The sequence below is a fragment of the Homalodisca vitripennis genome, chromosome 3 (assembly GCF_021130785.1).
Source record: "Homalodisca vitripennis isolate AUS2020 chromosome 3, UT_GWSS_2.1, whole genome shotgun sequence".
Lineage (NCBI taxonomy): Eukaryota > Metazoa > Arthropoda > Insecta > Hemiptera > Cicadellidae > Homalodisca > Homalodisca vitripennis.
This window is the reverse complement of record NC_060209.1, coordinates 72,097,496-72,112,297: the sequence shown is the minus strand read 5'-3', so window position 1 is coordinate 72,112,297 and position 14,802 is coordinate 72,097,496. Positions and strand designations below refer to the sequence as shown.

General features: G+C 32.3%; 1 protein-coding gene across 1 annotated transcript; it reads left to right on the top strand.

The window, feature by feature from the left end:
- Window positions 1–580: 580 nt before the first annotated feature.
- Window positions 581–10,696, top strand: LOC124357060 (trypsin-7-like). Its single transcript, XM_046808463.1, has 6 exons — window positions 581–709; window positions 1,285–1,421; window positions 5,875–5,963; window positions 6,153–6,390; window positions 6,483–6,641; window positions 10,429–10,696. Exons 1-6 carry the CDS (start codon window positions 676–678, stop codon window positions 10,597–10,599), a joined length of 828 nt encoding a protein of 275 aa, XP_046664419.1. The 5' UTR covers window positions 581–675; the 3' UTR covers window positions 10,600–10,696.
- The last annotated feature ends 4,106 nt before the right edge of the window (window positions 10,697–14,802 follow it).

Below are 14,802 nucleotides of genomic sequence, written 5' to 3'. Positions count from 1 at the left end.
ATGAAATGATATGTGCTTACTTTTGTTGGAACATGTTTTAAGATTTTTACACTTAAAGAAGAAAGCAGATTGCAATCCTCGGAACATAGTGTTATACCTTTTTGTAACATATAATGACAGCAAATATTTGAAATATTAATCCTTTCAAATCGACAATAAAAATCTGTAAACAAAATAATTTGACATTTCTTTATTTTTTAGTATATAACGGTGTTGTGAGGCAGACGTGGACGGTCTGGACATCATACCCAAGATTCAAAGAGAATCAGAGTTCCCCCACATTTTTGAAGTGGTGATGTGCACTCAGATTGATTTCTAAAATATAAATTGAACTATGCAGTGTTTTAGACTACAACAGTTGGAAACTCTAGTAAATTTACTTTTTTTACTAATAGTAACGGCATTACGAGCCCGAGAGAATTTCTTCTCGACTCATTCGGAACGGGACAGTGTTGTAATAACCTGGAGGTTATTACAACACTTAGTAATACCTGGAGGTTATTACTTATACAAGCTTTGGCAAGAAGTTGGCCAAGAGTTGGCAAGAACAAACCCGACTTTAAACTATTGGTTTCCATCTGTTATCTCAAGAGGTTAAAATCTCTAATCTCTTATAGATAACACAATAACTCCTTTACTATACTAGATTCAAATTTTCTTCAATTCATACTAAAAATGAATCTCCACCCTATTTTCTTGTTCACATTAGGTAAGTAATATTTGAAAAGTATTAATTAATGTTAATGTAATGTGAATATTGCTTCATTTATTTTTTATAAAAATGGTAGCAAACCCCTTAAATCTTTTTTTAGTCGATGTAGGTTGCTTATACAGAAAGAATCTCTGTTGTTGCTTGTCACTGTAATGTAGCGCACGCTACTAGATGCATGTTGAGACGAATTCTGTTGTACCGCTATAGTTTCAAATTTCTGATTTGTTCCAATTTTTAAAACAAATCCATGACTTGCAAGAATATTTTAACTTCAGCAGTTTGCGAATATATGCTAAATAATCCGTGTGAGACTCACAAGTATCATACATACGAGAATAATTTAAATATTTTGTAGTAAAAAATAAATTATGAAGCCTTAACATTGCAATTATGAATTTTTAACTATACATTACTAATACAGTGTGTTTTATAATTACTGAATATTCCATCTTAGTCTCCTGCTTTCTGTATTGTGCATGCATATTATATATGTAATATACATGGTTTGCTGTGTCAAGTCAAGTTTAAATAAATTTAAAACATGTACATGCACTTTGATTTTTTTATTTTAGGATTAATTGTAATCCCCGAGATCAGCTCTACAAGACATATCTCACCTGGAAGACTTCAAGGAGAAAATGAAGGTACTTCCATTTCTTTGGGTATATATGACGGGAAGGAAACAACAATACAACAACACCCGTACTTGGTAAGTTTTAATCGAATGTGCACCATTTCACGTTTACAAGATCAGTCTATTTTTATGGAAAGCCAAACAAAAGGATAACAGTTGTTTAAAACAGGTAAGAAACTCTCTAAAGAAAGTAATTCTGTACTCCGGGAATATTCAATTCAACAAACCCCATTAAGGAATATACAATGGCAGTATTTTAAAGGAAATCTGAATAATATGTAGATGAAGAAATATAAAAAGGTCCTTCAAGTTTTGAAGTTTGGATCAATACTAAAAGTAATTTTTAATTTATTTGTTCTAGACACGCACAAAATAAGTTACATCTTTAATGTTCCAATAGAGAATTTCTTAATCCCACGCTGATTACATAAAATTTCAATATATTATTTTAAAATACTTTCAAATGTTTTTTTCGATGGAGACCTTTTTAATTTTCTTAACCACTATTCAGATTTAGAAGAAGAATGACTTTAATTCCTTAGATTACCTGATGGAACTATGTACTTACTTGTACTCGATGTTTAAAATTTTGCGTTTCCAATTTGTTACTTACTTTGTACATACATACATTTATGTATATACAAAACCACAATGATTTATGGAGTGCACCTTCATATAATTTATTTTATTTTTATGTTTTAATTCAAATAACCAATACATTTATGGGTATATTTGAGATTATCATAATAACTCTAACACCATTGTAAAGTGCAAGCTTTTCTTGTATCAAAATGAAAATTGTACATTCAGTAAATATATCGGAAATTTGTGCCCAAATGTGTTATTATAACAACTTCATGAGCATTATGCATTAACATAACTGAAAACCTTTGAATTAATCCATTACATCTGGAATATGGCATTTGATATTTATTTAGCACCTCACCAACTTTCAATATGCCTTACACAACTTATATGCCTTATGTACTTTGTTTTTATTGGTTAGACACATTTACATAAAGAACGATAGAGGGCGGCAATGAAATATTAATAAAGTCGTGGCGTGATCAACTGACTAAACTGTGGTGAACGTAAAACAAAACACTTAACTTGTCGGTGGTTATCTATATAGCAAACATTTCAGCTGATATCACAACAATGATAAACTGAGTCGTCATTCTGTACACTTAACATACTTAATGTGAAAGTATTAATTTATTTTAATCCGTTATTGTGGTAGGTTAGTTTAAAAAATCGATTAAGTTCTTTTTTTACTTAACATTTTAATATAATTTTGATGTTAATATCTGCACGACTGCACAGAGCGACACATGTGCTCCAGACTTATTTCTAGTGAGATAATTTGTCTTAGCTGCCGAGATAAATATATATTTGGCATAGAAGTAAGGTAAACATGGCCTAACTCTTCCAAAAGGAAAGTTACTTTAAATCAATTCTAGCAGAAGATTACTCAAATATTTTGTAAAGATAGCGCTACGTTGGTGGCAATCTTTGCATCATCAAGTAATATACATTAAAAATACAATTACTTAGTTCTTGAATAATTGGATAATGTTTTGTTTCATTTTTTAATGAATTACAGCAATGTATATGTTTGCAGCAATGTACTTCTAAAATAAAAGAATTGTATTTCTGACAAAATTACAATAATTATACGAATATAATAATACATTAGAAATACGTTATTATTTTATTCTCCTTTAGCTAATTATACATTACTGTTTCCAAAATTCCGTGCATCTTCCTAATTTAAAAAATCCATTTATAAGTTACATACGCATTAAATTACATTTTTAAAATATAATATTTGTTTGTATTATTGGGTACATCTATATTTTTGGGTCCTACATACCAGAACCAGTAACAATTTTTTAAACCAAAGCTTTAAGGTCTAATTGATACAAAATACAACAATGTTTTAAACTTGTTTTGTAAACAAAATTTTGTAACTATTATGCATATTTTTGAATGTTTATGAGTACGTAATACCTCTTTCCAAGATCTTTCCAAAATATTTTCATAACCAATAACAAGTTACATTTTATTTTATTTTCCATTTAAGTTCAAAAATACTTAACTTGTTACAAAAGTATTGCTAATATATTTGTCATGTATAAGCTGTGGAAACAGACACTATTATTTTTTTATTAAAAATATTTCAGACCTTTTAAACAGCTATTGACCACTCTATTAAATTATAACATTTTACTTTTCAAAAACCCCCAACCCTTCCCACCACAGCTACGTCATATGTATAGATCCCTTTATATTACGAAGGGGCTCACTGGGTTAGCCAAATTTAACGCTTCTCAGAAGAGTAGAACATTTATAACATACTGGTACTTTACAAACCGCGGGATATATGGGGAACTTAATTTTAACTGAAAATTAAATCAACAATTGTATCGATGGTGTGAGCATGTTATAATGATTCGTATGTTTTCTTCCACTTCCCGACATTCAATAATAAAAGAAACCTTTGTTTCAAGTTTAGCCGAGAAAGACAATTCAATTATTGAAGACTGGTAATCCGTAAGCGATCTTATTACTGCACTATTAAAAGTGAGGAGGAGGAGCGCGGCCGGTAATCGGATTTTCACTTTACCAGCTTCCCGCTTTATTGTGACTGACCTTCGGTCACGTTGGGTACGTTATCAATTCTAATATCCGTATTTTCATCTAGAGGTGATTCTTAAGCAAAATCGAGCAATGAGAGTTCAAAAAATGGCATATATTCAATTTTTAATCCGAGATTTACACACTTTGGACCCACTGTGCGGCTGCAGTAAAATGATGTTGAGATTTTTTTCATAAACATATCGTTGAACATAATGCAGTTCTACGTCCTTATTTTTAGTCGTAGAATTATAGGAGATGTCTCGTTTTAAAGTTTCAATAAATTGTTGTACTTATCGTTTCAATGTTCAAGAACTATATACTTAATAAAAAAACTAAAAAGCGTTTGGATGCTAGTGATTTGATCTATTTAAAATTAGTTTAAAATTAAACATCATATGATCGAAAATAAGGGAGTAACACTGCATTAGATTTAACATTATTTTTATGGGGACAAATCATGGACGGCTTTAATAAAGCCGGCTTTTAGGGGTAGAAACCCGTATGCATTGCTCGTTTATAAAATCTTGATGCCTAAAATATTTGGTAACGTGTACTTTATTACTTTTAGAAACATATAAAAACACACATATAAATCTACATATATGTTTATGGATTTAGATAAAAACATCCATTTGGTCTAAATTAGATAACTTTTAAAATACATTTTATAGGTCCAAAACTTCTTAAAAGTAATAATTATAATTCCATCCTTTCACTTAAATTAGAAAGCTTTTTCAGATGGATTTTACCTAATGTTATGCTTTATGTTTACATTTATGTTTTCTTGATTCATTTTTACTTTTTATAATTTTTTTGTTATGTATTAATTTATATTTAAAACTTCCTGAAGACTAGAGTATTAAATCCCGGAAATATAGAAGTGAAAAATTCTTCTTTAATTTTTCTCTACTTAACACAGTGATTCGTGTATATATATATATATATATATATATATATATATATATATATATATATATATATATATAAACTATATAAATTAAATTAGGCTATTGTCACCTATACAAATTAAATTTGTATAGGTGACAATAGCCTAATTTAATTTCAATAAACATTGAATCGCAAAAAGTACTTGCTCCGCCGGGACTCGTACCCAGATCTCTCTCACTTGCCGGGTGAATGGGCTACCATTACACACAGAGCCCTCACTTTATATTTATTTATTTTTATTTTTATAGGCTCTGTAAAACAAACGTACAAAAAAGTAAATATGTGAAAGAAATGGCCAAATACAAAATATTTGAATCGTAAAAAGTGAGGGCTCTAGCAAAAAGTGGTGTAATGGTAGCACATTTACCCGGCAAGTGAGAGATCCGGGTTCGAGTCCCGGCGGAGCAAGTACCCAAGTACTTTTTGCGATTCAATGTTTATTGAAATTATATATATATATATATATATATATATATATATATATATATATATATATATATATGTTTTTGCGATAAATATGCTAAAAATTGTTTCACAAAATTCCATTAAAATCGGAAATTAGCAATGTTTGCTTTTTCTCGTATGTTCTGAGATAAATACTAACCAATACGTCAAATTTCATACATGTAGCTCAATACTAAGTACCCCTCACATTGTGTCAGTCAGATTTCTCTTACACAAACTATACAACAACCAAATATTTTGATGGTTATCAAAGAAAAATATTAACTTTATTACATGTTTGCCACCAAAACAATTCTTATAAGATATGTGTGACAAGTCTACTTCATATAATCAATTCAATAGCTTTTTAATAATATAGAAATGTAAAATAAAGTTAATTTGTAATCACAACCATTAAAGAGTCCGAAAATTAATGTGTGCTGGAAAGGTAGGATATCTTTTTCGGAATGCTGACGAATGTCTGGGCTGTGTGTAGGTATCGGTCATTATTCAGGACTACTTCTGGTGTGCCGCCACCATAGTTAGCCGGAGTTGGGTCGTCAGTACTGCAGACAACGTTTTTTAGTGAGTATTACATATTTCTCTGTACTTATTTATTTTTAAATCGACTCCAGGTATTTTAGTTCCATTTGATAGAATTTATTTAAATTCTAGTTGAAAACAGCTTTATATCGAATATTTTAAATTGCCCAACAGTCAACAGGACAGTAAAATTCAATGTGAAAGATGATCATGATCGAACATTTGTTCCAGCCAAGATCCCAAAGACATGCAAATCAACGCTGGTAGTGATGATGGATTTACCGGCACCTTCTACACTGTAGCTCAAGTTGTTGTACACCCGAAGTACAACCACAACTACGACTACGACTACGCTTGTGTCCAGATTTCCGAGAAATTCCAGTGGTCCAATGCGGTAAAACCCATCAAGTTGCCCAAGAGAAGACCTCGTCTTAATACTAAGATGGTCGTAGCTGGTTGGGGAAACACAGTAAAGTCATAAATAAACCATTTTTTACGAGTTCAATTGAAATGATTCATCTAGTGAAATTTCAGTTACAATTACAATGTTATTTATTAAAGGGCGAGGATGAAGAGGACAAACCTAACTCTACTCTTCGTCAAGGTACCATGAGATGGATATCGCAGAAGTCTTGCAAAGCTGCGTACTCTAGCTCTAGTCTATCATGGACCGACAGAATGGCATGTGCCTACAATAAAGGAAAAACCACCCTCTGTGACGTGAGTATTGTACAGTAATTTATTTGCGTGTGTACCTGTGAGTAGACCACAATGGGCCAAAGTTATAGTCATGCTTAAAGCTATCGGATTGTCAAATAAGCGCGAACAGAGAAAGTAAACTGTGGCGAGTTGGTTACAAGTTTGGCGAAACGACGCAGTTCATCCCGCATAGCTACACGGGACGCCCACTGTTAAATTTTTATTGGCTGCTACACCACTTTTATTTTCATACAGAGTTGTATTAAAGGAGGGAAGGATTCAAAGATATAAAGCCTAGGGGAACAAAGTTTTAAAGAAGGAAAATATTTGAGAAAATAGTAAAACATATAATTAACTTCAGGAATTTTTCAATCATTTTTACACACATATACAAAATCCGAATTTTCTCTTCAATATACAACTTAATTAATATTAGTAATCTTCCAGATATGACTGTTATGTACAAGGATATTTTCTACCAACCCATGCTATGCAACTATTCAGATAAAAGATTATTTTAAATTAAAAAATATGTATATGAAGTCAAAATGTTGACCTACACACTAGATATAAAATCAGATAAATAAAAACTGGCTTACAATATTAATAAAATAGGCTTGCGATATCAATAATTTTATTATTGCACATCAATTTCCATCATTAAAAAGAAAACTCATTGATGGTTGATAGTGGATATGTACTTTGAAGTTTTCTTTTTTTTAATAATATGTATTTAAATGTGCTCTTTGATTTAAGTTTTGTGCAGTAATTGCAGTAGATCAACTGTACAGCATTTCTTTTAATTTTCCAGCATTTCATAGTATAAAACACTCCTAGCTAAAATAAACGAAGCGCCAAATCATTGATCTACTGTGGAAGAACAGATAGTGGTCGGTATTTGATTTGTTTATATATTTTTTATTTGGTTACAAATAAATAAAACTAATAGTAGTGAACATATATTTTAAATTTTGTGTAATAACAATACATAAATTATGTATAAATATACTTAGCGAATATACTCACATTAAGACTTTATTCTCACATTACAGTGCATAATGTTACCTCCGCTGACTTTGATAACAGACTCCAGTCTACATCCCATTATTGAGGACTTCTTGAGGGAAGTTTTTACTATTACTTCCTTACAGCTTTAGGAAACTTTATGATGTATGAATGTGTGAGTGAATGGGTTAGAACTAGTAGTATGTTATATTGTAATAAGTAATGACGTTTTACGATACATTGCTATGAAATGTCTGATGCAATGAAAGATATTTCACACGAATTTCGAGATTGCCAAGAGCTTTCGGCGGCTGATCCAGTGCTCTAACTCGCCCGTTGAAATTATCTCATACATGTATCGGGTGAGATTAGAGTTTCTCGCTGGCTAGTCAACTGTGCTCTGTGGTCTTGAAGATATGCTGTAACTAGTGCAGCGGTCTGCGACCGAGCATTTTCGTGAATCATCATGAATATCTCTTTAGCATTAGCATTAAATGTTTATGTAATGGAACCACATGCTATTCAAGGATACCATTTACATATTTTCGTACCGTAAGCGCTGGCCTACCTACCGTCACTATTTCTGGGAAATCGACAGATCTTACCCAACCCAAAAACATAAGTGAGCCGACTGAAATTGTTTCTTAGAAAATTTAGGTTTCTTCAAACCCCTTTCCTCGCCTTCTACACACCCTCTCTTGCCCAGCTGAAGCCTTTAAGTTGATAAGTCTTATCAGTGAATAACAGCTTTACAATCAGCCTCAAGTCGTATGCTCGCGAGCAACACATAAGCCTTCTTGCTCGGTGTTGTGTGAGGACTGTTTGCCTCCTACACACCTGACACTCATGACCGACCCTGTTACCTTTCTGTGAGAAAACGTCATTCACTAAAGTTCTTACTCGGGCACACTCTGCTTCAGTCAAATTTCGGAGAATGTTAAAAACTGCACAATAGACGCAACAAATACCACTTATAATAAGTAATAAAACTACACAAATCCCTTTATCATCAAAAAACCTCCATAAAATGAATAGTACTGATATCAATAATGTGATTGATGCTTATCAAAGCAAGTGACTGATAAATGGATGGCAATATTAGCCAAATAATCAGTGGTGTCACAAAGACCTGGAAATACTTCAGATAACATGTACTTATAACAATATTTTTTTCAAATAGTTATTATTATCAACAGTAAGAAATATTACGGTAGTGCGTTTGCTTTGACCAGGAGTGTGTTCATACATATCATTTAAAATGTCCAGTAAAAATCAAGTATTCTGTTTATAACCTTCCAGGTTTTATTTTTACTAAGGCTTTAGTATTTTTTCCTATTACTATAATACAAAACTTTAATCTATGTGGGAAATAAAGTAATAGTTTTTCTATTATTTACAATAAGAAACAAGGTTAGTAAAAAAATAAACTTTACTGATAAGCAAACAAAATTTTAGGATTCGGTGTAAACTAAAATGTGGAAAAGTATTGCTCAGATATTAGAAGGAGGGAGTGCATCCTGTAACAGGCTTCACTGAGGTTGTAGAACATTGCGTTGAAAAGTTAATAGAAATCTCAGAATCATATTCATTCATGTTGCTTTTCAAAAATAACTTACATTTACAAACATTCGTACTGCATTTGCTGTTCAAGTTGATAACTTTAAACCAATCCCATTCATGAATTCTTTAAATATTTAAAAGCATTTTGATATTAGAAATTTCTTAGATGCTTTTAATCTGTACAAAATTTCAAGAATTATTTATTAAGTCTGGGAGTATAGTAAAAGATTAACAGTTGTTTGAGAAGTTAGGTGTTTAAAACCCCGTGTTTTAGAATGCTATAGTTGTAAATCACATCGGAGTCAATTGGATACCTGCCTCTATAAATATCAATTTTTGAAATTCGAAAAATATTTTCTCATCTAATCCAGTGTTGGTTTAGGCTCTAGGGTACATCCTCTACAGATAAGAAGTAGAGAAATGGCGAGGTGTATTTTTAAGGGGTACATGAAGCATGTCAGTAACACCTCATTTACCTTCACAATATGGAGGGATAAAAGAAAGGTTGAAACCAATAGCGACCAGCTAACTCCGATCTCTACTGACCATTATCTGATCAAAGAATCATCTGATCGATAAGCATGACAAATTGTCTCATAATATTAAGGGGAATGCTGCACAAGCAAAAGAAAGTAATGCATTATGGTTCACATCAAAAGAAAAGACTTCTTGAACGCATTTTCTAGAAGTAATGCGAAAATGCTTCTACGAGCGAGTGGATAACAGAGACCCACTCACCAGTCCTCTATTGTAAGCACTAATTAATGTTGCAATAAGCATTTTCTCCATCATATTTTCTTTCTTTCTCATTAATAAAAGGTGTGTAGAAAAATAATGAAATAAAAATAAATGTGAAAGCCTTTACTTTTATTTTTAAATGGTTAGGACTTCCGTTTTGGAGTTCTAATAGATAGTTCTTCGCGTTTATCCCCCATGATGTCATTCTCCAGGATAAAGGAATAATTTAATTGATAGATGATTATCTTATATCATGTAATCTAAATAATATTTTTTTTTAATAATCGTACGGCTCTTTTGTCTAGTATAGTTCCTGAAGTCATAAAATGTCGATTTCGTTATCACTCCTGTGCGACATGGTTATAAACGCATGAACAAATTCATACATGAATTCTGCTCTAGCCATGCCTCCGCCATTTGCAAAAGACCTGCGCAAAGTTTATTTTGTTTACTAATTGTCCCACAATCGTTAATAAGTAAAACTTTAGTTTGCCCCTGATTCCAGGGTGACTGGGGGGACGCTTTCGTCAACAAGGGTGTATTCTACGGTCAGTTCATCTACGTGGACAGCAAGGGATCCTGTTCATCTTCCGCCCTACCAGTCGTGCTGGCTGACATCATCCCTGTTGCTAGCTGGGTCAGGCAACTAACTGGAGCTGCCTTCGAGTCCGACTAACGAGTAGTAGAGAAATTTAGTTGTTCGTGAATAAGATGCTACAGTTGGTTAATCAAATTATGAAAATAAATAATGAGCTTTTGATTTTGTAACTTCATTTCGTATTAGTTCGTTAAGAAAATAAACCTACTTAAAAATATTAGTGTTCAAACACTTATAATATATTATTAAATAAGTTACTGTCAGCAATGGCTAATGTGAGAGAGCGTTGCGTTGTTTCGTACGTAGTTTGTTGATTCTAACTTATTGCTAATTACTATTTAATAATAGTTTACCCATGCTACTTATGTCATTTACAACATTACTCATGTTGTAGTGTGTTCATGTTAGAGTGATGTTGGTGAAAACTCTAGTTTTACCTCACTTCAATTACTGTGACGTGGTGATCAATGACATGACTGTTGACCTTTCTAGTAAAATTCAGCGTGCACAGAATTATTGTATTCGGTTTATTTTCAACTTACGACGTGATGACCACGTATCTCCTTATTTTGAGCAATTATCCCTATTAAAATCCAAAGAACTTAGAGATCTTCATGTACTTAGTCTGTTGCACGCACTAATCCACAATGGTTGTCCAAGTTATTTGGCCCAAAGTTTCGTTTTTATGTCTGATATTAGTGCACGTAGAACTCGTAGGGGTGCATCTTTATTATCAACTCCAATTCATAGGACAACCTTATATAATAAATCTTTCACTGTTTCCGCATGTCGATTGTGGAACGCTCTCCCAGACAACATCAGAAATATTGACAAGCGCGATCGCTTTGGGGCGGAGGTTAGGGCCTTTCTGCTGCGGACTCGGCGGGAGTGACGGTTGGTGGTTCTTGTGGTCACACTTGTGGTAACTGTATGTAAGGGGCGTGGATGGGGAATGAAAGCTGATTAGGATAGGATAGTTTTATTAGTTGCCTGTTGTAGAGATTTATGTTAGAATTTAAAAATGGTTAATTTTAATTATAATTTATATATATACATTATTATGTTACATCCAATATGTAATTAATTATTAAAGTGATTTAGTTTAAGTGACAGTTACAATGTTGTAATAGGTATGATTATATTTTAATTTGTTTGTTTTGTTTAGAGGTTAAGTGGTAGAGAGGACTTTTAAGTCCTAACTTCGCCTCTGCAAATAAAGCCATTTTTCATTTCATTTCATTTCATTTCATTTCATTTCATTTCATGTTGTTTGGCGTTGTCTTACAAGCTCACACGTTAACTGATAAACGAGCTCAACTCACATAATTATGGAACATATCATTCAGAAGTTTATATTTTACAATGTTATTACAGTGACCACAAGGAAATTTGTACTACATATAGTTATTTTGAATATATGAGTGGTGTCGTTTTGTGTTTTTAAATCCTCACAAAGTTAGCTAATAATTTAGGAAAGGATTCGCATAAACACTAATTATGCTTTTAGTTGTGAATGCAGTGTTCCCATGTTTAATAATGACCCTACAATAATCAGAGAAAAATATGTTTCATAATTAATGTTTCGAGGCATGATGAATAAAAATAAACAAAGTATTTATAATCCTATTCTTTATATATGAATGCTCACAACGTCCTCAACAAACATCTATGTTCAACCACTCCATATATAAATATATATTCAAATAAGACAGGATAATTTTACAATGTTCCCCAAAACAGAAAGTAGTAACTCAGCAAGTTATTTTTAAATTATGAAAAACAGCTACTGCGTTCTTTGCCGAAGCGAAGCGGTCTTTGAAAGTTACAAGAAAGAGGGTGTAATCGTGTATCTCTTTCTATCATAAAACTTTTGAAATTAGATTATATACGTTTGTAAGTTTTCGCTACTTCTTGGTGGTTGTTACAAAAATTCTCTTTCGGAAATGCTGTGGATTACAAGAAATCAAATTTTTCTGCAAACATAATAATTGATTCGTTTTTAAATCCCTAAAGAAAATCATTGACTAAAAAGAGTCTCTATTTTTAATATTGAATTTTCTCTACGCATTATCCTGTGATATCATAAGGGCGAAATGTTTCCCCCTTTGTTTCATCATAATTATAATAATCTATGGAAAGTGTTAAATGAGACTAACCTATAAAGGGATGTTTGGAATTCTAGACTGATATCTTTACACGTTAAATACGGAACCTTAGTGTTACTCAGGAACGCGTATTTAATTCACAGAGACTTTGTTAGGATGTTAGGATTTTCTTCCATTTAAATTTATACGTTTTTAAATCACCGTGAATTTTGCAGTTACATTATTTCCAGTTGCTAGGTAACGCGAGTGGCGTTGTTGAAGGTTGCGCTTTGTTTATAAACAAACGCTTTGTGTTTACAAATTTGCCTGGTAAAGGTTGGTTTTAGCAAAAGATATTATTTTAACAACGTTAAAAATATTTTTCATAGTTGTTGTCCTGTATATGAGTGATTATTTAGGCAGGTGTGGTACTTGATATGTCAAACGATTCAGATAGTGATGGCGAGTTTCACGTATTTAGAAGGAATATCTTTTTTATGTTATCTGTGTAATTTTGAATTACTTTGATCACAGGTACTTAAAAATTGGTGTTTACTTGTAATACTTAATAATTTACATTGTTCAATTGTTTTAAAATTCAAATAGCTATAACTACTGAATGAATCCACCTTTTGAAGTCCGGTTTACGGCATTGTACTCTGCTAAGTAAGACCTTTAATTTGATATCAAACTTGACCTATGCTGCTATTTAAGAATTTTGTCTGACTCCTTGTGGACCGTCCCGCAAAGGGATTATCTGGTCGGTAATTGGGCAGATGTGTGCGTTACTATCACCAGTAAGCACGTGTGAACTTTGGTATTTCTTTCTATTGTGGTTCAAAAATTAAAAAAGAGGTTCCAGACTTAATTGTCACCCTGTGTGTATATATATATATATATATATATATATATATATATATATATATATATATATATATATATACTACACAGAATAAACCACTGCGATTTAAGGTGATTGTCAGTAATGATTGTCATTAGGTGTCAAAAACGAAACCTTAAGGTTTTAGGTAAAGTAAGGGGGAGGGGCACAAAATAAATATGATGTAATTTTATATCGCAATCAACTTTTTGTTTTGGCTTTTACACCTGATGAAAAGGACAGATACTACTTTTCGAAACGTAGCGTTTAGGGTTTTAGAGAGTAGAACTAAGTAATTTTATTCATTCAAACCACCCATCAGTGGTGTATATAGAAAATTATTTCGGAGGGGGCTGACACAGTGGGTGGTTTAGGAGGTTTAAAATACACAAGACCTTAGGAATCTTCCCTCAGGAAATTGTTGAGCTTTAAGCTCTCATAAATGTGTTCTAGCTTAAAACTAACTACTGGATAAAACAAAAATGTTTGCCCTTTAAAGGTTTCCCTTATATACCCCCATGCCGCCCACCTGCAATAAAAAGCTTAAACTAAGTTAGTAGCATGTTTAAAAATGTAGGGAAATCTATTACCACAAATGTAGTGTGCCTGATATGATACATTTCGCGCGTGACATTTTATAAGGCATGAGAAATGCAGTAAACACGCAACAAGTTCCTGCTAAACAGCTGTTTTCCCTCAACAATCAAGAGTTATCGCAGCTGACGACGGTCTTTACTGTTCATGGTTGCGTTTCAGTCTGTATTTACAATAATCTTATCGTATTTTGACATTATCTCTGATATAAGGCAGCAGGCGATATGGCGTGACATTAAACTTTGTTTTTCACTGAACAGCACAATATAAAACGACTTTTCCTTGCATAAATTCAATTATGTTCTTTTTAATGAATAAAGCGTGAATGAATAAACAATAAAATAATAATATATTTAGAGCAACATTGTACTGATAATTAGTACAAAATCTTTATTTCGTAGATTATTTATAATTGTATTAGTTATATTTCGTAGAAATCTGCCTATTCCAATCGCCATCAAGGCGTAATTTCGCGGGGATTGTCTGCATTTTCTCCGATCATGACCCCCACATTCATTAAATTTGTATAAATGGCAATAACCCAATTTAATTTGCAATAAACGCCACTAAAAGTACTTGGTCCGCCGGGACATATACTCGTATGTAATATGGGCTTATGCAATATAACGTTGCTTGTGAACACGATAACTGACGTAATTTTTTAAATGTCCAAACTTAACTTACTACAAAGGCAATACTTGCACATAGCTTGGATCGGTTCGT